The 24,495-nt window shown below is 55.4% G+C and overlaps 1 protein-coding gene across 4 annotated transcripts in view; it reads right to left on the bottom strand.

Moving 5' to 3' along the window:
• RAB11FIP4 (RAB11 family interacting protein 4) overlaps nucleotides 1-24,495 on the bottom strand; it is a 109,115-nt gene that overhangs the window by 8,303 nt on the left and 76,317 nt on the right. For all 4 annotated transcript variants that reach the window (XM_043480350.1, XM_043480363.1, XM_043480371.1 and 1 more), the window contains 10 exons: nucleotides 9,406-9,632; nucleotides 7,358-7,552; nucleotides 6,696-6,830; nucleotides 6,309-6,344; nucleotides 4,434-4,533; nucleotides 4,068-4,171; nucleotides 2,925-3,065; nucleotides 969-1,050; nucleotides 324-461; nucleotides 73-231 (listed from right to left, as the gene is read on the bottom strand). In XM_043480350.1, coding sequence (XP_043336285.1) covers nucleotides 73-231; nucleotides 324-461; nucleotides 969-1,050; nucleotides 2,925-3,065; nucleotides 4,068-4,171; nucleotides 4,434-4,533; nucleotides 6,309-6,344; nucleotides 6,696-6,830; nucleotides 7,358-7,552; nucleotides 9,406-9,632 — 1,317 coding nt within the window. The remainder of the gene's footprint in view (nucleotides 1-72; nucleotides 232-323; nucleotides 462-968; nucleotides 1,051-2,924; nucleotides 3,066-4,067; nucleotides 4,172-4,433; nucleotides 4,534-6,308; nucleotides 6,345-6,695; nucleotides 6,831-7,357; nucleotides 7,553-9,405; nucleotides 9,633-24,495) is intronic.

The following is a 24,495-nucleotide window of genomic DNA, read 5'->3' as shown; positions in this document are numbered from 1 at the left end:
GCCTGCAGAGGAGACACACCCCAAGGGGACCTGGACACCTCATTCCCTGGGACGGGGGCTCCCGGGGCCTACCTGCTTGAGCCGCTTGACCTCATGCTCCAACTCGACCTCTCGGGCCCTGGCGTTGAACTCGCCGAGGCTGGAGGACGAGCTGCGGCCCCTGCCCGGCCGCTCGCAGTCCAGCTTGTACATCTGCAGGTGCTCCAGCTCCTTCCGCAAGTCCTCGATGAGCTGCGGGGGAAAGAGGCCGGTTGGCAGGAGCATGGATGAGGTGGGGGGTGGTGGGGTGGTGGGGTGGGGCGCCCTGGAGCCCGCCGACCCACCTCCTGCGTCGCCTCCCGCTCCTTCTGGAACTCCAGGCGGTTGTGCCGCAACTTGTCCATCATGCGCTTGTACAGGTCCATCTCATCCTTGAGCCGCAGGCTCGTGTCCTCCAGCCGGTCGGACATGCGCTGCCGCTCCTGCAGCCGGGGAGGCCGGGGCAGGGGGAGAGTTCCCAGGGGGCCCGCTGTACTCTGGGGGGCGGGCTTCCCTGGGGGCCTGGGGCAGGCAACTTGACAAATGGACAATCAGACCAGCCCCCTGGACAGAGCCCTCGGAGGCATGAATTAAAGAAACAGCTACATCCCCTAATTCTAGCGCTGCAGCAAGAAAAGCCTCAGGTCTCCACAGTCCTTCCATGACGCCAGATGGACTTGAATAGAAGGTAAGAGTCCAAATCGAGGCTGGCCTCTTTCTCCTCATTTTCCCCCATAATATAAAGAAATGTATTCACTGTGCAACATGTGGAAAATCAGAAATATGCAAAGACAAACTATTTGTATTTGTTCCCGCCCCCCCCTTTTTTTTGGCTAGGGCAATGAGAATTTCAGAAACTAGAAACTAAAAGGCCAGTGATGGCCAACACGGCCTCTCTGTGGATTCAGCTCAAGATCCAAGTCTGAGCAATGCCTGAACCTAACGCTCACCTCATCCAGCTTCTCTGTCTGTGACTTGAGCCGAGTCACCGTCGTTCTAAGCTCGGTGTTTTCTTCCTCTAATTGCTGCACCCTGGGGACAGGAGAGGGAGAAGAATGTCAGAAATGGAGATTATCTGACAACCTGACAGTCTGCAGCAATTCTCTGCTCCCTGGAGGAGGGAAGATATCAGAAAATGAAAGAAAGAGAGAGAACATGAATAATTGTTCAAATGGTAGTATGGCTTTGAGCTCCCTGTCATTCAAGGCAAAATGATAAAGATCCTGAATTATCATCTTCGAATAAAAGGAAAAACTCACTTGTGAATGAATAAGGGCATGAGGTTCTTTGTACATACATGCTTAGGGCCTGAAACACCCCGCGGGGGCAGACGCAGCCATGGTATTTTTCTGCTAAATGGAGAGTCTTCCTGTGGGGTCCATGGCAGGGCCCTCCTGTGAGGATCCACAGTTCGAAGGCAACGAATGCACCATGCTTGGTTTTCGTCCTCCCCTGGGGCTCTTCCCTTCGCGTGTTCTCTGACCACGGGCAGTGGTTCTGACCATCTAACCCTCTGTGTTAATGTTCACAATGGACTGTCCAGGTCAGTTTTATGTGACCCGAGAAGAGGGGCAGGTGAGTTGGGTCCTCAGCCAGTGGCCCTGGGATGGTGCTGGGCCATTTCCAGTAGGGCATTCCCTCTCCTTCCCGCTGTCATGTCCTCCTTGGATGGAGGGCTTCTTGGCCCCAACTGTCCTCTGGGCTCCCCAGGAGAAAAGACTCCCTCTCCAGGGCTTGAGGGGAACTCAGACCTGCCCCGCACCTGCCTCTAAGGAGGCCGCCTCACGTGACGCACACAGCATCTGAGGGAACAGCGCCCCCTGGAGTCAGGTAGAGGGCAGGGCTCCGGGCCGGCTCTCAGGAGGGCCGGCTTTCTGGGCTCTGGCCTTGGCCCTGGCCCACACACCCACCGTCTTCTCCCACCTGCATCCCAGCCGCCTCTCAGCCAGCCCATCAGCCAGCTGTCAGGAGCAGGCAGAGGATGTAATGCTGAATGAGGGACCAGGCTCATTAAGAAACAGGTGCGAAACAACAGCTTCTAGAACATGAATGGACAATTAAGGGAAATTGGTGGCAGTGGGGTGTCTGACTGCAAGGAGGTCTCGCCCGCCCGGTTCCCTTTGGGCCTGCTTGACTGTGCCCATGAGGTGCAAGGTGAGAGACCACCTCCCACCGCACCCTCTACCCCAAGCTGGGCCGGGCAGACTCGCCAAGGCTCAGCTCAGAGCCTGGGGCAGCAGGGGGCTTGAGGAGAAGGGGAGGCAGCCATCCTTTGTGTCAGGGGCCTTGGGGGGGCCCCTGGCCTGGGTCGGGGGAGGGCCTCGGACATCCTCAGAGCCCTCACCTAAGTGCAGTGTTCAGCTGTGCCGCAGCCCGTCTGCCTTCCCACTCACTCTACGGGGAGGCTGATGGATGGATACTGAGGCCCAGGAAGAGACAGAGAACGTCCAATGTCACGGAGCTACTGAGTGACCAAGCCACGGCCCCGGGTCGTCCTCCCCTGCCTGCCTCCACTGCAAACAGCTGTGGCCGAGGCCCAGGGTTGGCCCTGTGCAGCCTCTGTCCCTGGGTCCCTGGGTCAGGGTGCCCTAGGGTTCAGGGGCGGGGAGGACCCGACAGCAGGGGGCGCTCCAAGCCTGGACAGCAGACCCAGCCCAAGACCTCTGTGTGTGTGTATTTCCTTAACCTAGTCTCTAATTGATAGATAAAGCATCACTTCCAGTTGCACCTACAACGAAAAATGTTACTTTGAACATTCTTTTACCTGTTTCCTAGAGAACACGCCCAGGCGTTCAGGTATCAAAAGAACAGTTAGGATCGGAGGCCTCCCCGGGGGCCTAAATAATGGGACTGCGTCTGCCCACAGGGGAGAGACCCGGGTGTGAGGGGTCATCAGAGGGACCCACCTGGTGGTGAGCAGCTCGATCTCCGTGCCGCGCTCGCGCTCCAGCTTGCTGTAGGCCTCGCGGTGGCGCCTCGCCTCCTCCTCCAGGGCCTGCTCGGCCGTGGTCTCCTGATCCTTCACCATCTCCTCCAGCTCGTGCACCCTGCAGAGAGGCGCGTGGGCCCCAGTGCAGAGCCAGCTCTTGTGGCCTCACCCTCCTCCCCTCAACCTAGGCTGCGACCAAGGGGAGCCCCGGACCCCACATCACCGACACCCTGACTGTGGACAGGCAGCTCTACTGAGGGATGAACGGGGGACCCTGCGGCAGCTAAGGAGAAGCGGGCCAGCCACACACGCCACTGAGGGGTCCAGAGGGGAGAAGCGGGTCTCCCAGGGTGGCACGGAGACGGCCGGCCTCACCGCAGCAGGATCAAACAGCCCTCAGGCCTCGCCTCCTCTTTTCGCTCCCTCCCTTCCGGCCCGGGATGTCTCTGATCAACAGTTCAGCTCACCGGGCACCTTGACTGCAAACATGGGCACGTACTGGCTGGTGGAGAGCATGCCAGAGCCGGGGAAGGCCTGGCACCACTGTGGACCTTCTAACCCTGTGACGGGTGGCCTAGATGGTGTACCACTTTGGGACATGACCCTCCGTGAGGCTGACCCTCCGGGCTGCACAAGAGGACCCATCTTTGAGCCCTTCAAGGTTGAGGACCAGACCCTGGGTGGGGATCAGTTTACCAAGTTTCAGAAGGATTACACTCTACACGCACCATCTCATCAAGTCTTGTTCAGTGGGCCTCTGTCAGGCGGAGGGCGCAGCAATGCCTGGACCCCTCCCACAGGTGGCAGCCCCTGACTCCCACCAGCCTCTCCCTCTGTAAAGCTCGTCCCCCAGAATGGAGCCAGGCTCTCATTCAGGACAGAGACAGGAAATGGGTCCCAACTTCCACCTTTGACCTGAGCTGGGGCTGCCGACCTGGAGGGCCGAGGTCAAGCTCTGCCTGTCTCCCTGTCCCCCAAAGACCTGCCCTCCTGGGCGCCCAACACGGGCAGGGCCCACAGCAAGGCGCTGACATATCACAGGCCCTCCGAGCTGGAAGGACTGCAGGTCACCCTCGCCCCGACTTCCCCTGGGGCCGTCGCAGCCAAGGCCGGGCCTGACCTGTGCACCAGCTGTGTGTTTTCCTGCTTCAGCTTGCTCTTCAGGTCCCCGTTGGTCAGGCTGTCATTCTCCAGCTCTGTCACCTTTTTTTCCAGGAAGCTCACCTACCATAGTGGGGTGGTGGAGAAAACCTTTGAGTCCACGGGACAGAGAACCTAACGATGGTGGGACTGAGGCCAGGGCCCCCACGGATGGTGTGTGAAGAGGAGTCATGTTGGGCTGGGGCGGATGTGTCCAGGTGATCGGGGCTGCCTGCCCCCAACTCCCGGGTCTCCCACATCCCCAGGCAGTAGCTCGGAGCACCCCAACCTCATCCCAGGGGGCACGTGTGGTGAGTCCCGTCTGCCCACGGCCACCCTGGCACACCTTCTCCGTGATGTCGTTGTCACAGGAGTCGATGCTGTCCCGGAACAGGTCCTCGGTGCTGCCGTTGCTGCTGCTGAAGTTGCTGCTGTGCATGAGCTGCCTGGGGGTGGGGGTGGGGGGGATGCATGTCTGTGCATCGGCTGCCTGGGGGTGGGGGGATGCATGTCTGTGCATCAGCTGCCTGGGGGTGGGGGGTGAGGGGGATGCATGTCTGTGCATAAGCTGCCTGGGGGTGGGGGGATGCATGTCTGTGCATCAGTTGCCTGGGGGTGGGGGTTGGGGGGGATGCATGTCTGTGCATGAGTTGCCTGAGGGTGGGGGGTGGGGGGGATGCAAGTCTGTGCATCAGTTGCCTGGGGTGGGGGGGATGCATGTCTGTGCATCAGTTGCCTGGGGGTGGGGGGTGGGGGGGATGCATGTCTGTGCATCAGTTGCCTGGGGGTGGGGGGGGATGCATGTCTATGCGTGAGCTGCCCGGCGGGGAGGGGGAGGCCTGTCTGGCTGCAGGGGCTTTGGGGAGACTGGGGTTCAGACTCAGCCTATGCGCTGGGGGAGCACCCCAGACCGCTGGGAGAGTACCGGGAACCCCCTCTGAGGAGGCCGCCCTCCCTCAGTCAGGGGAGCAGAGTGGCCTGACCCCTGACCTTAAGAGATCACTCTGCCCAGAGGACAGCAGACAGGCTGCAATGGCCCTCCTGAGCCCCGGCAGATGTGGTTAGTCCATCACAGACTTTCTTCCTGCTGCCTGTGCTCACCGGGGGTCCAGCTAAGAGGTGACGTGGGACCCCAGCCAGTGGAGGCACCCTCCCCCACCCCGAGCCCCTTCCACCTGGGAAACCACCCCAATGAGGCAGCCGGGCACCACAATCTGGGCAGAGGGCCTGGGCCCCCTGAGACCACGCAGCCCCCTCAACCAAGCTGGCTCCTGCTATGTCACTGGGGACCCAGGCGTGGGTAGGGGGAAGGAGACCCACCCAGGACCGTGGGTCAGTGGGTGGGATTGGAAAGGGGCCACTGCTGTCTAGGTGACCCTTACCTGAGGCAAAAACCCCTGCCGCTCCCCAGCAGCCCTGACTCCCACTCCATGCCAAGCAGCAGCCAGGGTCTCAGCCAAGAGGCTGCCCCACCCCAGTGCCTGGACCCTCTCTGCAGCTCCCAGGGCCCCGGGTGTGGACCTGGGCGAGTCCGTAGGAGAGCCGGTGTGGGACCCGGTGGGCCCAGGAGCAGAGGGACCAGCTCCAGGGGAGACCCTCACGCCCCATCTCTGCCAGCAGGAAGCCCAGGGCCTCTGCTGGTAGAGCCACCTGCTCCAGAGCACAGAGAAGCACATGGCAGCGTGGGGCGGACTGTGTCTCTCTGGGCATCTTTGGGGTGCCTGCCAGAGGCAGGGGCAGCTGCGGGTTTGGAGAGGCTGAGCCCTGCCAGGAGGGGTACCAGATAGGCCGGGGAGGAGCCCACCCTTCTTTCCTGGAAGAGGGTCTTCCGCTGCTGCATTGCCCTGGGACGCCTCGTCCCTTCTGTGCGTCCAGCCACACGCAGGGCACTAGCTGCGTCTGGGTTCCTGGCACAGAGTTGGCCACCCTGGCAGCAGGAGTGTAGCGCAAGAGGACAGCATTCAACCCGAGCTACCCTGCTCAGATGGTAAAGAATCTGTCTGAAATGCAGGAGACACGGGTTCAACTCCTGGGCAGGGAAGATACCCTGGAGGAGGGTGTGGCAACCCATTCCAATATTCTTGCCTGGAGAATCCCATGGACAGAGGAGTCTGATGGGCTACAGTCCACGGGGTCACAAGAGTCAGACACGACTGAGTGACTAACACACACATACACACCCTTGGGGGGCAAACAGGCCAGACCTTCCAGGGGGCCTTACCGTCCGAAGGCTGTGCTGGAGATCTTTCGATTGGGGCTACACAGAGAGACAGGGAGAGAGAAAAGGTCATTGAACAGAGAGGCCTCCAGCCCACTGCTTCCTCTGCCCTGGCTATAGGACACGCAAACGCAGGCGAGGCTTTTTTCTGCCCACTGAAGGGAATTTACGCATCAGCTTGGCCCTCAGAAACTGCCCCTGATCACTGGCCAGGAGAGAATGGGGCCCCCAGTCACTGACCAGGAGAGAGTGGGGGCCCCCGATCACTGGCCAGGAGAGAGCTGGACCCCCGATCACCGACCAGGGGACTGTGGGGGCCCCTGCCCCGATGCTTCTTCCCTGGGTCCCCACCCCATCCACCCGCCCCTACACAGGTCTCTGGGGCCTCACCTATTGGCCTTCAGGTTTTTCAGCCGGGCTTCCAGGTCGTTAAGCAGGTTGATTTTCTTGCAGCACTGAGAGCAGTAGACATCCAGCAGTTCGCTGTTGTATGCATGCCGCATCTTTCGAGGCGTCTGCCCCGCGCTGGGTCATAAGAAGAAAAGAGGTTCACCTTTGGAATCGCTGTCCAGTTTGGTACCCTGCCCCATCCCACCAAGATTACCACTAGATTCTCTGAAACCTGCGAGCCTTGTGTATGTGTGTGTTTGGGGGATGAGGAGTGGAACTAGAACAACAGAACTCCCTCCTCCAGTGCTCTCAAAGACAGGAAGCCAAAGAGCTGTACCCATTTCACAGAGAAGGAAACTGACAGTTAACGTCAGAGTAAGCAATGACTCAGCTGCGTGGGAAGGTATCAACATGCCACTTGGCGTCTGTGGCCCTTCAGGCTGGTTAATTTGGTTTCTTCCCCAAGGTAGAAGGAAGGAGGAATTCCAGACCCCCAACCCCCAGCCCCAATCAGGATTCAAAGGCAGTTCCCGCCCATCTACAGGAGCAGAGCCCGGTTAGTTCACGACTCTGCCTGCCGAACCTCCCCCCCCCGGGATGAGGCAGGATTGCTTCTGCCACTTTCCCTGGATCCCAAAGGCCGCTGTAGACCGAGGGGCCACCTGGAGGACACTGAGGACCCCAGGTCCGAGTAGACGTTGGTCCTGGTCTCGTCGTCCGGGCAGGGGCTGCTGGGGGCACAGTCCACGTCATCCGCCTCCCCGTAGTCCTCAAACTGCTCCTCGTTGCTGATGAGCGAGGTGGTGGAGTGCGTGGAGAGGTCTGACGTGGTCATGGACGGAGGGTGGCCCAGGGACCTGCGTGTAGGACAGGGGCCAGCTGCGAACCAGGGCGCGCCGCAGCCCGTGGGGGACAAACAGGCCAGACCTTGGGGGTCCGTGGGTGGCAGGACACCAGGACCCTGATGAAGCCTGTACTTCCTGCCCTGGTTAAGCACACTCTGGGGATCGTATCCTAAGGGCAACATCTCCTCACAGAAAGGGTTTCTGCTCCAGAGATGTCCAAATCGATGTTTCCACAGAGCAGCAAGACACTGCTTACAACTCCAAGGCTTATTGAAGCGACACTGAAATAGCTATTAAGTGACAGCCTGTATCAGTAAATGAAATGATCACAGAAACTGTGGACTCTCAAACTGTTGTGGAAAGGTTTGTAAAAAAAAAAAACATTAGCAATAATGTGAAAAAAATTAAAACTCAAAGCCTTTTTTAATTTAAAAAAATTTTAAAAACGGAAACTAAAAGCTAAACTTAAAAAAAAATTTTTTTTTTTTAAGTTTTCCCAGGTGGCACGAAGTGGTAAAGAAGCCACCTGCAACCCGCTCCAGTATTCCTGCCTGGAAAATTCCATGGACAGAGGAGCCTGGCATGGTTACAGTCCATGAGGCGGGAAAGAGACATGACTGAGCAACTGAGCGCACACACACAAATTAAAACTAAGAATGAAACAAAAGATGTAAAATTTTAGGCATAAGTCTAAGCATGCAATGGGTCTACACAGAAGAAGGAAAAGCAGGAAATGAAAATATTTAAATGGCAACAGGGCTTGGGGTGCGGAGGGTGGGACCATGAATCAAGTCAGTTATCTGCCCTTCATTCTCACTTTTCCTCCCTTTTTCAAGCTGTGTGTAAGTGCTTATGTTCCAACAATGAATGAGGTTTTAAAATAAACAACAATGAGCTACTAGGCAGGATGCGTCTCCTATGTTTATAGAGAGGACTTCTTGTCCAAAGAACCCTGACGCCACAGATCACGGGTCAGAGGCCCCGGGTCTCTCACGGGTGACCCAGGATGGCCTGGGGCAGCATCAGGGGCTGGCTGCACCTGCTCTACAACCTAAGAACAAAGAAGTGTAACTAACGCATCACCAAAACATATCTTCCCTTGAGTCACTGGGCAGCAGTTGCTCATTAACTAGAATCACTCCACCCTCTAAGACTCCGCACTCAAAAGTGGGAAACGGTGATCCAGGCATCACAGTATTAATGACAGAGTGACAAAGATCAAGTCTTTTGATACCCCCACCCTATTTTATTTATTTACTTATTTATCTGCCCTTAGGTTCCTTAGCGCCTGGGGTTGCATTCGTCATATTCCTCACTTTGTTCTTGTATAAATTTTACTAAAACTCTTGGCACCCACTGCTGGCTGCCTCCTGGTGACTGCTCCCAGAAAACAACGAGAATGATCAGGTAGCAAATGATTAGCCAATAGGCCAAAGGGTCTGTGGTCCCCATGACCGGCTTTCCATGGGCTGTGGTCACAGGCACAGAGGATGGACCGTTCCCAGGACGCAACACAGATGAACTCCAAAGGCACCTCCTCCCTTGAAGACTGTGATTTCCAGAGCCGCTGCGGTTTGAGAACACCTGAACTGAGGAAATACATTAGGCTGAAACATGAAATTGCCTTTTCCTTCAAAGATACGAACACTGCTGCTGCTGCTAAGTCGCTTCAGTCGTGTCTGACTCTGTGTGACCCCATAGACGGCAGCCCACCAGGCTCCCCCGTCCCTGGGAGTCTCCAAAGAGCCGACAATTTTGTTTGGTCAGTGGATACTGGAAGCCCTTGCTTCCTTCTCCAAATCTCTGGGCGGGCCATGCTCATCACCTTATCCTGATGCCTGAAGCTCCAGGCAGTTTTAACTCACTTGTCCTCTGGCAGGAACAGGCCTCCTAGACCCGCATCCTTCTCAGCGGGAATTCCGACCGGCCCCTCCAGGCTCTGAGTGCTCTCCACTGGGCCCTCCATGTCTGACTCCTGGGGGCCCTCGGGCGGGGCCAGCGTCATGGCCTCGTCCTCATCCTCGGGAAAGAAGTCTGGCTCTGTGGGCAGGAGCTCGCCATCAGCAAAGGTGGGGTCTGGCACCTCGCAGCCCTGGGGAAGACAGAAGGGGACAGCGTGAGTGAGCCTGGCTCCTGGGGCTCAGCACTGCTGCTCAGACCACACGGACGCCAGGAGGGGACTGGCAGGTGGTGCCAGGGAGCCAGAGACCCCAAGACCTCGGGTAGGAGACCCTGGCACGTGATTTGTGTCGGGGGCTCTTAAGCAAGCCCAGTGAGGGGTGGGAACCTCTGGGACCGCCGTCTGTGGAGAAGGGCCACAGCCAGGCCAGCTGCATCGTCCAGGGCACCTGGGCCGCTCGGCAGGGTCTCCATCCCAAAGTCTGGACAGGAAGCCAAGTGACTCGGAGAAGGCTTCCTGGAGATTATAAGGGCACAGCCCCAGTGACAATGACCTAGCAGAGTGTGATACAGCATGCTACAGGGACATCAGCAGAGCATGAGGGTTGCCCCCTCCCCGCACCCGAACACCTTGATTCTGGGCATGTCAGATATTGTCTCTGAACTCTAGCTCTGGCCTCTGTGTAAGCATGGCAACGGAATCCCTGTGTCCCAGCAGGCCCTAGATGGATAACGCGTGGCAACAGGTCTGTCCTGGCCCTGCCACGGCCACCTTACTGCTGTTGCCATTCAGTCGCTAAGTTGTGTCCGACGCTTCGGGACCCCATGGACTGCAGCACGCCAGGCCTCTGGCCCTCACTATCTCCCGGAGTTTACCCAAGGGCGCGTCCATTGAATCAGTGATGCCATCCAACCGCAGCCACACTGGGGAGCAAGAATTCCAGCCTGAGCTTTGGGCCGGTCCCCACAGTCCTCACACACTACCCGGCACAATGCCAGCACACCATAAAGATCTGCCCAAACCTTTCACCGTCTGAGAAGAGGCCTGGTTTTATTCAGCATTTACCCTAGTCTGAGAGGCAGCTTTCTGCAAGTCGTTTTTCAAGGCTGTTTTGCCCCTAAGGATGTAGGAACCCCAAAGGATCCTTTGCCCCTAAGGATGCCTCCACCTGCTCCCAGCCGAGATGTCAACTACCCCCCAGGTTCTTTGGCCTGCTTCTCAGCTAGGGTTGGCAGAACCCGGGTGAGAGGTGCTTCCTCCAGCCCCAGGACAACAGGAAGGGTAATTGTAACCGGGCTGTGAAAAGCCTCGGGGCATCTCAGACAAGAACAGGATCAGAAACATCCAAGGAAGGTGGTGAGCGAGCAGCATGGCTGTGCCCGCTGGTGAGTAGGCAGCCCTCCTGGGGGTCTGTCCCCGCCAAGACGTGCCAGGGCTAAGAATAGATGGTGATTAATGAGCCTGGCTCCTGCCTGTGCCGTGACTTGGGCTGAGCACCAGATGGACCAATATAGCCAGCATCAGGCAGCCAGCCACCCCTGACTGTGGAGGCCGAGGGGCTGTGTAATTAAACTCACCCCTGTTGTTCACGTGGCTCTTTCCACCTTTGTTGTTGTTTAGTCGCTAAGCTGTGTCTGACTCTATGTCATAATCCAACCCCACAGGGCTCCCAACCTAACAGATCTTATGTCCTAAGCAAGCTCTTGTCTGCAAGCCCAAAGCTGTGTCCCCGTAGGAAAAGAAAATCCAACATTCACAGACCACCCCTCAATTCTGGAGACTGAGTTGAGAGTTAATGTATAATCTCATTTGGGCTTTACGACCCTTTGAGACACAGATTCCTATCCCCATTTTACTAACGAGGAAGTCAAGGCTCAGAGAGTAACCTGTCCGAAGTTCCCTGGCTGGCGGGCAAAGGACCCCCACCTGCCTCTGACCACCGCTCACTTGGTTCCATCTATCACTGATGCAACCCACGCTTCCTGGATTTGCAGACCCCACAGTGACCATGACGAGTCACACAGGCCAGGGGCATGTTACTACTGTGAAGCCCGGGGGCTCCGCCTAATGCTGCAACTTCCACATGCCACCCCCTACCGCCCCCCCAGCAGGGCATCTCTGGGTTGGTGCAAGGTCACCTGGCGAGGGTCCTCCGGGGAGAGCTGGGCTCACGGAGGAGTAAGGTGTGAGCTCTGTTCACCCACCCGCGGGTTTTCACCCTCCCAGACTTGGCAGCACAGCCCCTGCTCTGCGGCTCGTGAGCGGGGCCTGGCCACTCTGCAAGTGGGCGTTTCTCTCCGTCTTCATGGCCCCGAAGGCCGGGTCTCCTTCCACCGCTGTCTGGCCTGGGGCCATGTGGGCATCAGTGGCAGTGCTGGGGTCAGACTGTGAGTCACCCACGCCCATGCCTTCCCCCTAGAACCATGTCAGCAGGGGTCCCCAGGAGGCTGCCACCCAGCCGGCTCCCAGAAGGCAGGCAGGCAGCCTCATGGAGATCAGCATCTGTGTGCAAGCATCTGGCTTGGTCTAGGGCCAACTCATGTTTGCCTCGCTGGAGGCTGAGTTTCAGCCAGGCACTCTGTCCTGACACCCAACTCACGGGATGCAGGTGGGGACGAACGGCCCCTGCTCACCTGAGGTCCCACGGAGACATACCCACACTCCTGGCACCTGGCCCAAGGCCCTGCCCAGGGGGGAGAGAGTGGCCTGGAGTGGGCTGTCTCAGCCACAGGAGGGCAGGGGCAGGAGAAGGGTCAGACCCCCCACAGGGGCCCCTCCCCAACTCGACCCCCACCTCCTGGCCATAGTTTTACTCTGACTGAGCAGGGTCCACAGCTGCTGGGCCCTTCACCCTTGACAAAGCGTCTTGTCTCACACACACACACCGTTTGTCTCACAACAGCCCTGGGAGAGCTCCAGGGAGAGAAGGGGGTTAGGATGAAGATTCCTCTCATTCATCGACACACACGGGAGATGGAGTGGGAGGGGCTGGAATGCCCGGGGCCACAGATGCCCCCGCTGAGACCTGGAGCCCAGCTCCGGACATGCCACATCCCAGACCCTCAACCCCGCATCCCCACTACACACCCACGTGCACACCCTCTCAACACACCAGCCTTTTCTTTTAGAAAATGGCTGCTCTCCCTACGGCAACACCTCTTGGTTCAACCCACAACTGTTGCTCAAGGCAAGTGGAAATTTTAATTGTAACTTCAAAACCATTTCCAGGGCAGACAGTCCCTGACTTATGATGGCTTGACCTATGGGTTTTTTTGTTGTTGTTGTCTTTTTTTTGCTTTGGCTCCGTCTTTGCATTCTTTCTGGAGTTATTTCTCCACTGATTTCCAGTAGCATATTGGGCACCTAACGACCTGGGGAGTTCATCTTTCAGTGTCCTATCTTTTTGCCTTTTCATACTGTTCATGGGGTTCTTAAGTCAAGAATACTGAAGTGGTTTGCCATTCCCTTCTCCAGTGGACCACATTTTGTCAGAACTCTCCACCATGACCCGTCCGTCTTGGGTGGCCCTACAGGGCATGGCTCATAGTTTCATTGAGTTAGACAAGGCTGCGACCTATTGTTTTTTGACTTTACAATGGTGTGAAAGTGACATTCGCTCAGTAGACACAAGGACTCTGAAGTCTGAACGTTGCTCTTTTTCCAGGCTAACAATGTGTGGTCTGATGCTCTCCTGATGCTGAGGGGCCGTGGCACCCGGTTAGACAAATGATCATGAGGGTGAACAACTGACACGCTCACAGCAATTCTGTTTTTCACTTAGTACAGCTTTCAGTCAATTACATGAGCCACTCAACACAATTTCTGCCCCTTCTTAGGGTCTGTGTGTTGCAGGAGCTGAGCTGTCCCTACAGCCCATGGGTCCCTGGCTAGTCAGCCAGTGAGATCCAGGACAGACCAGAGGCCAGGAGGTACGCCATCCTCAAGGGACTGGGGTTTCTGGAGAGTTCTGAGCCCAAGGCTGAGCAAACAGGTCCCAGCCAGCTGCTCTGGCAGGGAAGGTCTGCAGCACCAGCGTCTGCTCCCCCCGCCCTCGTCCTGCGCTGGGGCGGGATGCCGCTGGCCTCAGCTGGAAGTGGGAGCCCAGAGGCACACAGTCTGCCCATGGCGCCCCGCCACCCCAATCTCAGGAGCAGCCTTCACCCACCAGCAGGCCCCACATCACCTCTTCCTTTGCAGGAAGCTGGCGTGAGCTGAATTCAATGGCTGATGACAAGGCCAAGCATCAGGATCAGTGGGGCTCTTCCAAGCCTTGGAGAGGCCAACACCGCCCCACTGTCCATGCTCTGAGGGGGTGTGGTGGGGCCCAGATGGATGACTTTCTTTGGCCCTCCCCATCCCAGCCCAAGGGGCTTCCCAGGTGACTCAGTGGTAAAAAATCCGCCTGCCAATGCAGGAGACTTGGGTTTCCTTCCTGGCTTGGGAAGATCCTCTGGAGAAGGAAATGGCAACCCACTCCAGTATTCTTGCCTTGAGAATTCCACGGAGAGAGGGGCCTGGTGGGCTACTGTCCATAGGGTCGTAAAGAGTCGGATACAACTGAAGCAACTTAGCATCCCAGCCAATTTTCCTGGCAGCTAAAAGACTCCAGGTGACCCTACTTCCACATTTCCCAGGAAGGGGGAAGACCCTAAGGGGATAAACATGAGGACTTCTACACCTGAACCCCCACAATCAGCATCACAGAGCGCACAGCGTGGGTGATTGACAAGTGCACCCAAACCGAGGTGCAGATGGATCGCTGGGAAGAGCCCAGCATGGGAGCCCTGAGTGCCGACCCCAGCGTGGCTGCTGGTGGCTGTGACCCAGCTGCTCACTCTTTGAGCTTCATATAGACAGGGGTGCAAACACCTGCCTGGCGAGACTGCCGTGAAGAATCTAGAACAAAGCCTTGCACCGCACAGGGGCCAGAAATACAGCAAAGCAGAGGGGCAGAGTGGTGTTAGGAGCAAACTCTGAAGGCAGACCGACCAGTTCAAATCCCGGCTCCCCATCCATGGAATGGGGTTAACACTTAGGACTGATTAAATGAGTTGGTACCTATTTTAACCCGAGGTGAAACTATAGTGTTAGTTGCTCAGTCACATCTGACTCTTTGCAACTCTATGGACCGCAGCCCACCAGGCTCCTCTGCCCATGGGATTCTCCAGGCAAGAATATTAGAGCAGGTTGCCATTCCCTTCTCCATGGGATCTTCCCAACTCAGTGATCGAACCTGGGTCTCCTGGTTTGTAGGCTGATTCTATACCATCTGACCCACCAGAGAGGCCCATTCTAAGCAGAAAGTGTTCAAAAAATCTATTATTGTCTTCACTGTATTGAGAGAAGGCAGTCGGGGTGCCTGCAGGCCTAGTGGCCCCACTCCAGTCCCCACAAACCTTCCCTCTGACTCCAACAGCACACGGGGTGAATGCAGGTTGGGTCCAGCTTCTGGGAGCCAGACTTTCCAAGTACAAAGACTGCTCCCCAAATAGGTGCCTCTTTTCTCCCACGAGGTCATCTTCTGCCCACTGTCTTGGAAGATCTCTCCGCACACTAATCACACCCTTTGATAAGTGTCAGGATGAGATGCTGCCTGGGCAAGGGAGTCTGCGAGGCTCGCAGCTCCGGCTGTCCACCCCCAGCCCTGGCAATGGCTCTGCTCCCCTGGCAGTAACAGAGCCAGAAAACAGCTCTGTGGGGACAGGGCCGGGTAAAAATAGCTTGGGTGGGCACATCCCAGCTTCCCCTGCTGCCAGGCACCAGTTGGGTGGGCACATCCCAGCTTCCCCTGCTGCCAGGCACCAGTGGGCACACGTGGAACCCCTGCAGGGAGGGTATGGGGGGGAGAGATGGACACAAACCAAGCCCAGTGTGGGGGAGAGGCCAGCCTGCTGTCTGGGCGAGGCTGAAGCGGGCTTGGGGGGCCAGGCAGGGGACCGAATCCCTCCTCACCCTCTCAGCTGGCCAACCCCCCAGGAACCATGACAGGCTGGGTCAGGGTCTCTCTGGGTCTTTCCTGCAGGTGGCAGAAAATTCAGGTTAAGGAGTTAACTTGTTGGTGTCAACGCCCCAGGTGCACGGGGAAGGGATGAGGTCGCCTGGGCGGGGGTCCCCTACTCGCCACTGTGGCTCAGCCGCTCTCATCATGCAGAGATGCTGGCAGCCACCATTAGCAGCGATGCAGGTGGTCCCCGACCCCTGTTTGTGGCCACAACTCCTGCCCTGAAGCCAGGCCTGGCTCTGCAGGCAGTCGGCGCTCATCAGGGGCTGATGGGAGATTCTGGTTTAGTAGGGGCTTGCCCGGGCGCCATCCAAGGGGCGAGGGTGGGAATAAGGGGGATTTAAAGTGTCCACACAGAGAGGCTGGTGCCTTAGCCCTGCCTTCTGAACAAAAACAACCCTGACTCAGATACAAGGCCTCAACTCGTCCCCATCAGAGCCAAAGACAAAAGTGGGAGCTCCCGGTCACCGAACTATCACAGGTTATCAACCATCTCAGCCAGCCCTGGGGACTGATCTCATACTGTGAGATCAAGGCTCTGGAGCTCAAGCTTTGCGCTCTGATGGGGTGGCTACATCAGGCAGGCAGATAGACTCCATGTTTCCAGCCCCAGGGACAGAGCAGAGTCCCCTCTAGTTAACCCCCCTCCCAGGGAGGGGGCAGTGGGGCAGCCAAAGCAGCTTTCAAGCTGTCTCCTCCCAGCCAGGGGCTCCTGGGTCCCCTCCTGAACCCTCACTTTAGGGAGAGTGCCACCGGCAGCTCAAGACCACCCTCAACTGGCCTCCCACCCAGGAGCCTCTGGGAGCGGATCTCAGAGTAGACGCCCCCACCAGCCACACTTGTTCTTTAGTCACTAAGTTGTGTCCAATTCTTTGGGACCCCGTGGACTGTAGCCCACCAGGGTCTTCTGTCCATGGGATTTTCCAAGCAAGAATACTGGAGTGGCTTGCCATTTCCTTCTCCAGGGGATCTTCCCGACCCAAAGAGCAAACCTGCGTCTCCTGCATAGCAGGCAGATTCTTTACCACTAAGCTACATGGGAGGCCCCACCTGCCAGACTACTTCCACCATAAAGTGGATCCGCACCTCCTGGGAGCAGGACCACAGGGATAACTGGGTTTCCTCGGGAGCTTATGATTAGTCTCAAGTGAAGAACACGAAGAAAGTTTGCTTCTCACATCACCCTCTGGAGGGAGGTATCAAACCAGACCATTTTGCAGATGTGGGGACTGAGGCTCTCAGGCAGACTTGGCTCAGTCCTGGATCTGGCCCCCATCAGCGGTGGAGTCTCAGACTGGTAACGAACAGAAGAGAAAGCCATGTGCATGTTTCTCAAGACCTCGCACTTACATAAAGCCAAGGTGGTCAGATGAGGTGGTCCACAATTGCACACACCACCATGATGGAAGCGATGTGGAAGCCCACACTGCCTTTTACTCAGTGTTTTGATTTCAACTCTCGAGCTGTGTCTCGGCCCGATCTCTTCACCCTCCAACACACACTGCTGACAAAGCAGGGTCCCCCGAGTGTACCGGAAGGGGCTGGGGGCATGACACAGCTCCCAGGAAAACTTTAGAAGTGAAGGATGCCCAATGGTCCCTCTGGCAGCCAAACTAGGACGAGAGGTGGGTGAATTCCCTGAAGGGCAGAGCAGAGGGACCGCAGGCATTGAGGGTTAGTGGTGGGCAGGGGGGTCTGAGGCAGATCCCGGCAGTGACCACCTAGGCACTGGCCAGGCGTGTTTTGTCCAGCTGACCCATGTGTCCTGTCTGCCCCAAAGGCCGCGGGACCTCGCTGAGCTGGCCTGAGAGCTGGAGACCAGTCTGTGTCCATTCAGATCTGCTAACCAGCTCCCCCGGGTCCAAGTTCACCCTCCACCCCTAGGATCAGGACGACTTCCCAGGAGGCTGCTGACAAGGAGAGGAGGCTGCCCATGCTCACGGCGGAGTGCAGTGCTCACTGAATCAATCAGCTGGCACCTGGGCTCTGGGTGTCCGTGGAGGGACAATCCATGGGCATAAGTGGCGCTCGAGTCTGGGCTGTAGGAAGGGCCAGTGAGCCAGTGAGATCAGTGAGATCTGGCTCTTTGGGCAAGGTGTCAGACCCTGGGACCCCCTGGAAACGCCCCTCACCATCTCCCTGCCCAGGAGACACTCTGAGCCCTCTGTCCCCACTTTGTTCCAAGAACACATTTGAGCATGTCAAAATGTATGTTAAAAAAGAAAGAAAAAGTTGCTGCTAAAAATCTAAAGGAGAAAAAAAATGGAATAGGGAGACATGTAAGTCATCCTGAAAGGATTTAGGAAAATGGGAGGAAAAGAGAACCAAATATAAAGAGTTCCACCATATCAGTAATTTATTAAATAACATGGAACAAACTATCCTATTCAAAGACAAATATTGGGGCTTCCCTGATGGCTCAGTAGTGAAGAATCCGCCTGCCAATGTAGGAGACATGGGTTCGATCCCTGGTCCGGGAAGATCTCACACGTCTCAGAGCAACTAAGGCCGTGTGCCCCATTTACTAAGCCTGTGCTCTGCAACGAGAGGTCACTGCAAGGAGAAGCCAGCACACTGCAACTGGAGAGTAGCCCCCGCTCTCCCCAACTAGAGAAAAGTCCAAGCAGCAATGAAGATCCACCACAGCCAAAAATAAAGTTTTTTAAAAAGACAAATATTGTCAGATCAGATTAAAAAACAACTGCATGGCATTTATGAGACACAGTTTAAATGTAAGGACACAGATGGGTAGAAAAAAGATATACCACCCGAACACCAACCAAAAGTTGAAGGGGCTACATTAATGCCAAAATACACTTTAAGGCAAGAGATAGAGGACATTAAAAAACAATACAAATCAATTTAACAAGATGTAACACTCCTAAGCATTTATGCATCCAAAAACATTGTTTCAAAATACACAAGGCTCACTGGAATTCTCTGGTGGTCCAGCGGTTAGGACTCAGAGCTTTCACTGCCGGGCCCAGGGGTCCATCCCTGGTCGGAGAATTAAGACCCCACAAGTTGTGGGGCTTGACAAAACAAACAATGCCACAAAGCAAAACTTAGAACAACAAGCTGGAGATTTTAACTCCTCTCTCAGTAAATGATAGAGCACGCAAACAAGAGAATTACAAGGAAGACAGAAGATGTGAAGACAAGTTTGACCTGACACAAACAGAACATTACACCCAACAGCTGTAGAATAAAACCATTAGGCCAAAGGTTGATGAAGATCTGGACACCTGCACAATATCAAAGAATCCCCCTACAGATTACTGAAATCCCCACTGCACCCCTAGTACTGCTACTATGGAGAAAACAGGCTACCGTCCTTTTAATGCAGTGATCAAACCTAGCACCACTAATCAGGAAAAACCACACACTGGCCTCCCGAAGTGTTACAGTATGAAGGACACAGCATCACCTACCATACAGTCTTTACAAAACACTTAATTCTAATCAAGACTTAAAACCTAACCTCTGCTAAACGGGAAAGCAGCCAACAGAGGAAAAAGTTACACATCACCACAGGGAGATAGTCAGAGTGTGGCATCTTCTACAAGACAACTGGCCTGGTCTTTTCCAAGAAAGAATGTCATAAGAAGAGGGAGGGGGATTTTTCTAGACCAGTGGTTCTCGAACTTCATGTGCACCAGAGTCATGTGGAGGGCGGGGTGGATGGTTGAAACTCAAATCGAATCAGTTTCAGATTCAGTCGGTCTGGGGTGAGGTCTAAAAATGTGCATTTTGATAGGATGAAAGAGATTTTTTTTTAAGTGCATTTCTCACCACTTGTCAGGAGATGCTGGATCTCTTGTTAGGCCATACTGGGAGAACTACTGTTTTTGATTAACCGAGAGACATAAACATTGAACATTACCTTTGATTAGATCCTGGTTCGAACAAGCAAGCAAGCAACACCACCAAGATGTAAAGGCTCTTTTGGGGACAAACAGGAAGCTGGAATATGAACCATCAATAGAAGCTGGGTGATATTAGGGAATGATGCTTGGATTTCACTAGATATGTTAATTGTATCTAGTTACGAAGGAGAAATACCCTTCGTTTTGATAATGCCTTGCTTCATTCTGAAGTCTCCCTGGTGGTTCAGACGGTAAAGAATTGGCCTGTAATGCAGGTAGACCCGGGTTCGATCCCTGGAGAAGAGAACGGTAACCCACTCCAGTATTCTTGCTTGGAGAATCCCATGGACAGAGGAGCCTGGCGGGTTACAGTCCACGGGTCGCAACAGAGTAGGACACGACTTAGTAACTCGACAGCAACAAAAGGTAGGGTTGGCAGAAAGAGGGAGCTTGGAGGAGCAGCACAACCTCCTCAGATAAAACCAGTCCTCGAGGACAAGAGCTGAGGGCGAGCAGTCTGGGTTACAAATGACCAGATGCAGAGGCGAGGGTGGCTCAGGCTACAAGAAGGAAGGGCCCCTCATCGATGGTGGGCCTTTACCTGAAGGCAGAGCTGCCCACTCTCAGGCTCTCTCTGGATGGAGGCTGTGCTCACCTCCTCCACCCTTGGAGGACCGTTCAGAGAAACTTTCTGTTCTGGGCAGAATTCTGTCTGCCCAACCCCCCTAACCAACAGTCTTTTAGAATGTAACTGTATTTGGAGACAGGGTCCTTAAAGCGGTAATAAAATGAAAAATGAGGTCATAAGGGTGGCCCTAATCTAATATGACCAGTGTCCTTATAAGGAGATTAGGAAGCACGTACACATACATACACACACACACGTGAAGACACAGGGAGAACACAGCCAAGAGAGGCCTCAGAAGAAACCAACCCCGTGGACACCTGGATCTTGGACCCTGCAATCCAGCAGCACCGTGAAAAAAGACACTTCAGATGCGCAAGTGCGGTACTGTCACTGTGGCCCAAGCAAGCTAGCACACCTTCCTCCTCCTCCAGGAAGCCTGTGAGGAGACCCCTCAGCGAGGTCCACGTTCTCCACCCACCTTCTCATCCAGGTAATAAGAGCAAATTCCTTCAAGGTCAATTCAATGCAACCTCTGTAGAGAACTAACTACTGGGTCTCCAGAACCTCATCAAGAAACTTGGGATTTTTTTGGGGGAGGTTGGGAGTGGTCTCTCCTTAGAGAAATTCTTGGCTTCTCTTCCATGACCATGTTGAGGTCCTGCTGCTTCTAAAGAGACTGTACTGGGACTTCCCTGGGGGTCCAGTGGCTTAGACTTCGAGCTCCCAACGCAAGGAGCTCAGGTTCTGATCAGGGAACTAAATGCCACATGCTGCAACTAAAGATATGGCATGCCACAATGAAGATCGAAGATCCCGAGTGCCGCAACTAGGACCCAGTGTAGCCAAATAAATATTTTAAAAATGATAATAAACTATTTTATGGATACTGAAAGCCTGGTGAATCTACAATTATCAGGATGATGTTTTGTAATACTATTTATATATGGATCTTAAATAAATTATTTCCATTTCCTGTGTTCTCTCAATAGCATAGGAATTATAGTTTAATTTTAAAGAAGTGTGTATGCAGTTCAACCACAGGCATTTAAAATTTGCGAAAGCAATTTTTGTGTGCCTATAAAACTGTACATAGTACATAAATGTAAAAGTTATTTCCTCTAAATAGTGACTGGTTGACAAGAGATCAGCAGTTAGCCCTGGAACCCACAGAGCCTCTAACCCTGGGCCAGGCCACCTCTGTGGCCAGCAGTGCCCAGTAATTGAGCAGGATATTACCAGTTTCTCCACGCCAGGCAGTATTTCTGGCTGCTTGAAATCCAGGGCAGACTTCTTCCCTCTGTTGTGGTCAGTTTGGGAAGGAGGGCGCTTTGCCACTCCTGGGACACGTGGGCACCCCGCTCGGCTGTGATGCCAGCCTGCTCCTGCCATGGCCAGAACCAGAGGCTCCACTCCCCGCCAGGGTTGGGTGTCTAAGGTCAATGATCATCAGTGACCAAGAGGCCAGGCAGATACTACAGCTGAGTTTGGCTAAGAGACCCACCTCTAAGGAGAACCCACAAGGGAAGTCAAGGGTCAGCTGTTGCTCCCGCAGGGACCAAGCTCTTGATGGGGTTTAAATTGTCCCAGCAAAGCCCAGGGTCCCAGATCTGAGCACCCTAGTGAATCCACCTCCTGAACAAAAAGAATTCAAACAGGCTATCCAACCTCCCTACTGCCCCTGAAGTCAAGCCAAAGGTCTTGATTTTCAAGTGAGAACGTGGACTTTGGAGGCAAACTGTTGGGGATTATGAAAACAGAACTTAAATTGCTTCCACATCTGGAAACCAAACCCAGCGGCCAGCCCCAGGAATTCCAGGCATGTTAGCCTGGAGAGGCTGCAGGTCAGGGGAGGTGTTTCCTGTTGGCTGAGTCCCTGGCATCCACCTCCCCGAATCCATAGGCAAGAAGTGACTGCGAGAAGCCAGGTGGAACCACACCAGAGAGGAAGCAAAGCCGGGAAGGTAAGACAAGGCAGCTCTGGCTGCCTGGCCCGTGTCTGCTGCATGCTTTGTGGGGGTGGGTCTCATTTCCTTCCCCTAAAATCCCTGCAAGTAAATACTGTCTCCTCCTTACAGATAAGGATGCCAGAGAACTTAATCCACACTTTGCCCTCAAGTGATGCTGTGATTCTTCCCTCTAGGCCGCTTTGTCATCACACAGACAGGAGCAGCCATGGGAACCTGAATCAAGAACCCTAACTTCCATGGGCCCCTCTAAATTCTCAAAAAAGTTTCCCCAAGTGCCCACCGGGAAGCCCCAGTTCCCACCAGCTGTTGTCTCTACGGCTCTCCTCGAGAAAATCATGGGCGAGGTGGAGGGCCAAACGTCAAGTGAACTCTCAGGGTGCACGTTGGGGGGTGTGTGTGTGGGGGTGTGCATCAAGGGCTCTCCTGGCTCTCAAAGCAGGCAGCTATTTTGGGCTACAAATTATAGCTTTTAAAGATGTGGCTGTTTGAAGGGAGGGCTTAATTACTCACACCACAGCAGTCTGAGGGGCTTGTCTTGGGGGCTCCCTGTGTTCCCGTCTGATAAGAGGAGTTTAAAGTGAATGCTGGGGAAGGGATACCAGGGGCCAGCTCTCCACCCCCAAGCCCACCAGGTGGGCCCAGCGGCACTCCCTTCGGCAGGGCGCCCTCAGACAAAGTAATGACACGACCTTCTGGGGGAACACACCTAAGCAGTTGCTGTTGTTCAGTTGTCCAGTTGTGTCCAACTCTAGGTGATGCCATGGACTACAGCATGCCCAGCTCCCCTGTCCTTCACTGTCTCCCGGAATTTGCTCAAACTCATGGTCTTTGAGTCAGTGATGCCATCCAACCTAAGCAGGGCTGACAGCCTAAAGCCAGGCAGGGTACCTACCCAGCCCTACCCCATTCCCTCTCTGCCACAGAAACCCCTGGGCCTTGAAAGTCCAAGCAGGTGCCAGGGTTCACCCACAGCCGACAGCCAAGGCTCCTTTTGATTCATCCTCCTGGAGCAGACAGGGGAGGAAATGGCAACCGTCTCCAATATTCTTGCCTGGGAAATCCCATGGACGGAGGAGCCTACGGTCCATGGGGTCACAGAGAGTCAGACACGACTTAGTGACCGAGCACCTGGGGCAGACAGTGGGATCAGCTGGCCAATGACAGGATGACTTCTTCCCTCCCCACACCGCAGAGGCCCCCTGCTTTTATAACCTTCCAGCACCTTCCATCAGCCCAGAGTCCCCAGCAGGACTGAGCTCCCGGCAGGCTCAGTCCAGCGGTTCCTTTTTGTCCTACGGCCTCCGCCAGGTCCAGCTATCCAAGCTTCAAGTTCCAGGGGTGCAGCCCAGTGCCAGGGCCACCAGCGCACGGCTGGCCAGGGTGGACTGAGCCAGCTCCCTTCCCAGGCCTCCCCCCACAGTGGGGACAGGGGAGAGCACTAGATCCAACCACTGAGCTTGGGGAGCAGAGGTGAGAGGCGCCCAGGGAGTCCAGGACACAGAAGTCCCTCAAGTCCCCCTCACAGAGCCTGTGGGCTCCCCACTGGCTGCTGAACAACCAGGTCCCAACTCCTCAGACCAGCGCCCACGGCCCCAGGACAGGACACTGCCAGCCCTCATACCCCAAGCTCCTGTCCAGCTTCACCCCCCACGTCCTGGCACATGCTGTTCCTTCTTGCCTGAAACACAACTCCTCCCGGGCCACACATGCCTGTCCCTAAACAAGCCCCCAGTTAGAAAGTCACCGCATTTGGGAGGCCAGCCCCTCCCCCTTCTCTCCACATCCCCCCTCACCCTCAGCCCTGAACTGGGGTCCCTGAGCCCTCCAGCCATCTCGGGGCACCCTCCCCACAGTAAGCCCTGCCTCCACCCACAACCCTCCCTGGGGCACCGGGTAAAGAGGCACATGCCAGGCTGGGTCCTCTAATTCACCTCCCCTGCCCCTTATGTACCATTTTAAGGAGAAAAGCATTACTGAGCAGGCAGTTTTTTCTTTCCCAGCCTTAGCACAGCTAACCCACTGGTTCCCCCCCAAACTAAGCCAGGAGCATTGCCTCCCGGGGGCCCCCGAGGAGCCGCTGCGCCAGCTGATATGGGCTCCTTTTGAGCAGGGTTCTACCCTACCTGCATCTCCATGCCTCTTAGGTCTGGTTAAAAGCATTACACCCCTTGGTACATGCAAATAACCGAGGTCCACCCTCAGATCTCATCAAGGGTAGGGCTGCAAACCCCCGACACTGTATGCAAAATGGAGGAAGTCAGGCTACTGGCTTTCCATCAGGATCTCAAGAGAGGCAGAGAAGAGACCACTGATGAAAACAAGGTCTAAGATGACAGCCGGGGGACTTCCGGCTAAGACTGTGCTCCCAATGCAGGGGTCCCAGGTTTGATCCCTGGTTGGGGAACTGGATGTCGCACATACCGAGAGCTCGCGTGCTACAACTAAGATCAAAGATCTGGAGTGCTGCAACTAAGACTCAGGGTAGCCAAACAGATATTAAAAAAAAAAAAAAGACCACAGCCCGCTCTGACAGTCTCCCTCCAGCCAGCATCTGAGCTCCTCAGCTCAGCGTGGCCCACTTTCAGGTAGACAT

Source organism: Cervus canadensis, chromosome 1 (genome assembly GCF_019320065.1).
Source record: "Cervus canadensis isolate Bull #8, Minnesota chromosome 1, ASM1932006v1, whole genome shotgun sequence".
In the NCBI taxonomy this organism is placed as follows: Eukaryota; Metazoa; Chordata; class Mammalia; order Artiodactyla; family Cervidae; genus Cervus; species Cervus canadensis.
Note: the sequence above shows the minus strand (reverse complement) of the source record. Positions and strands in the feature narration are given on the sequence as shown.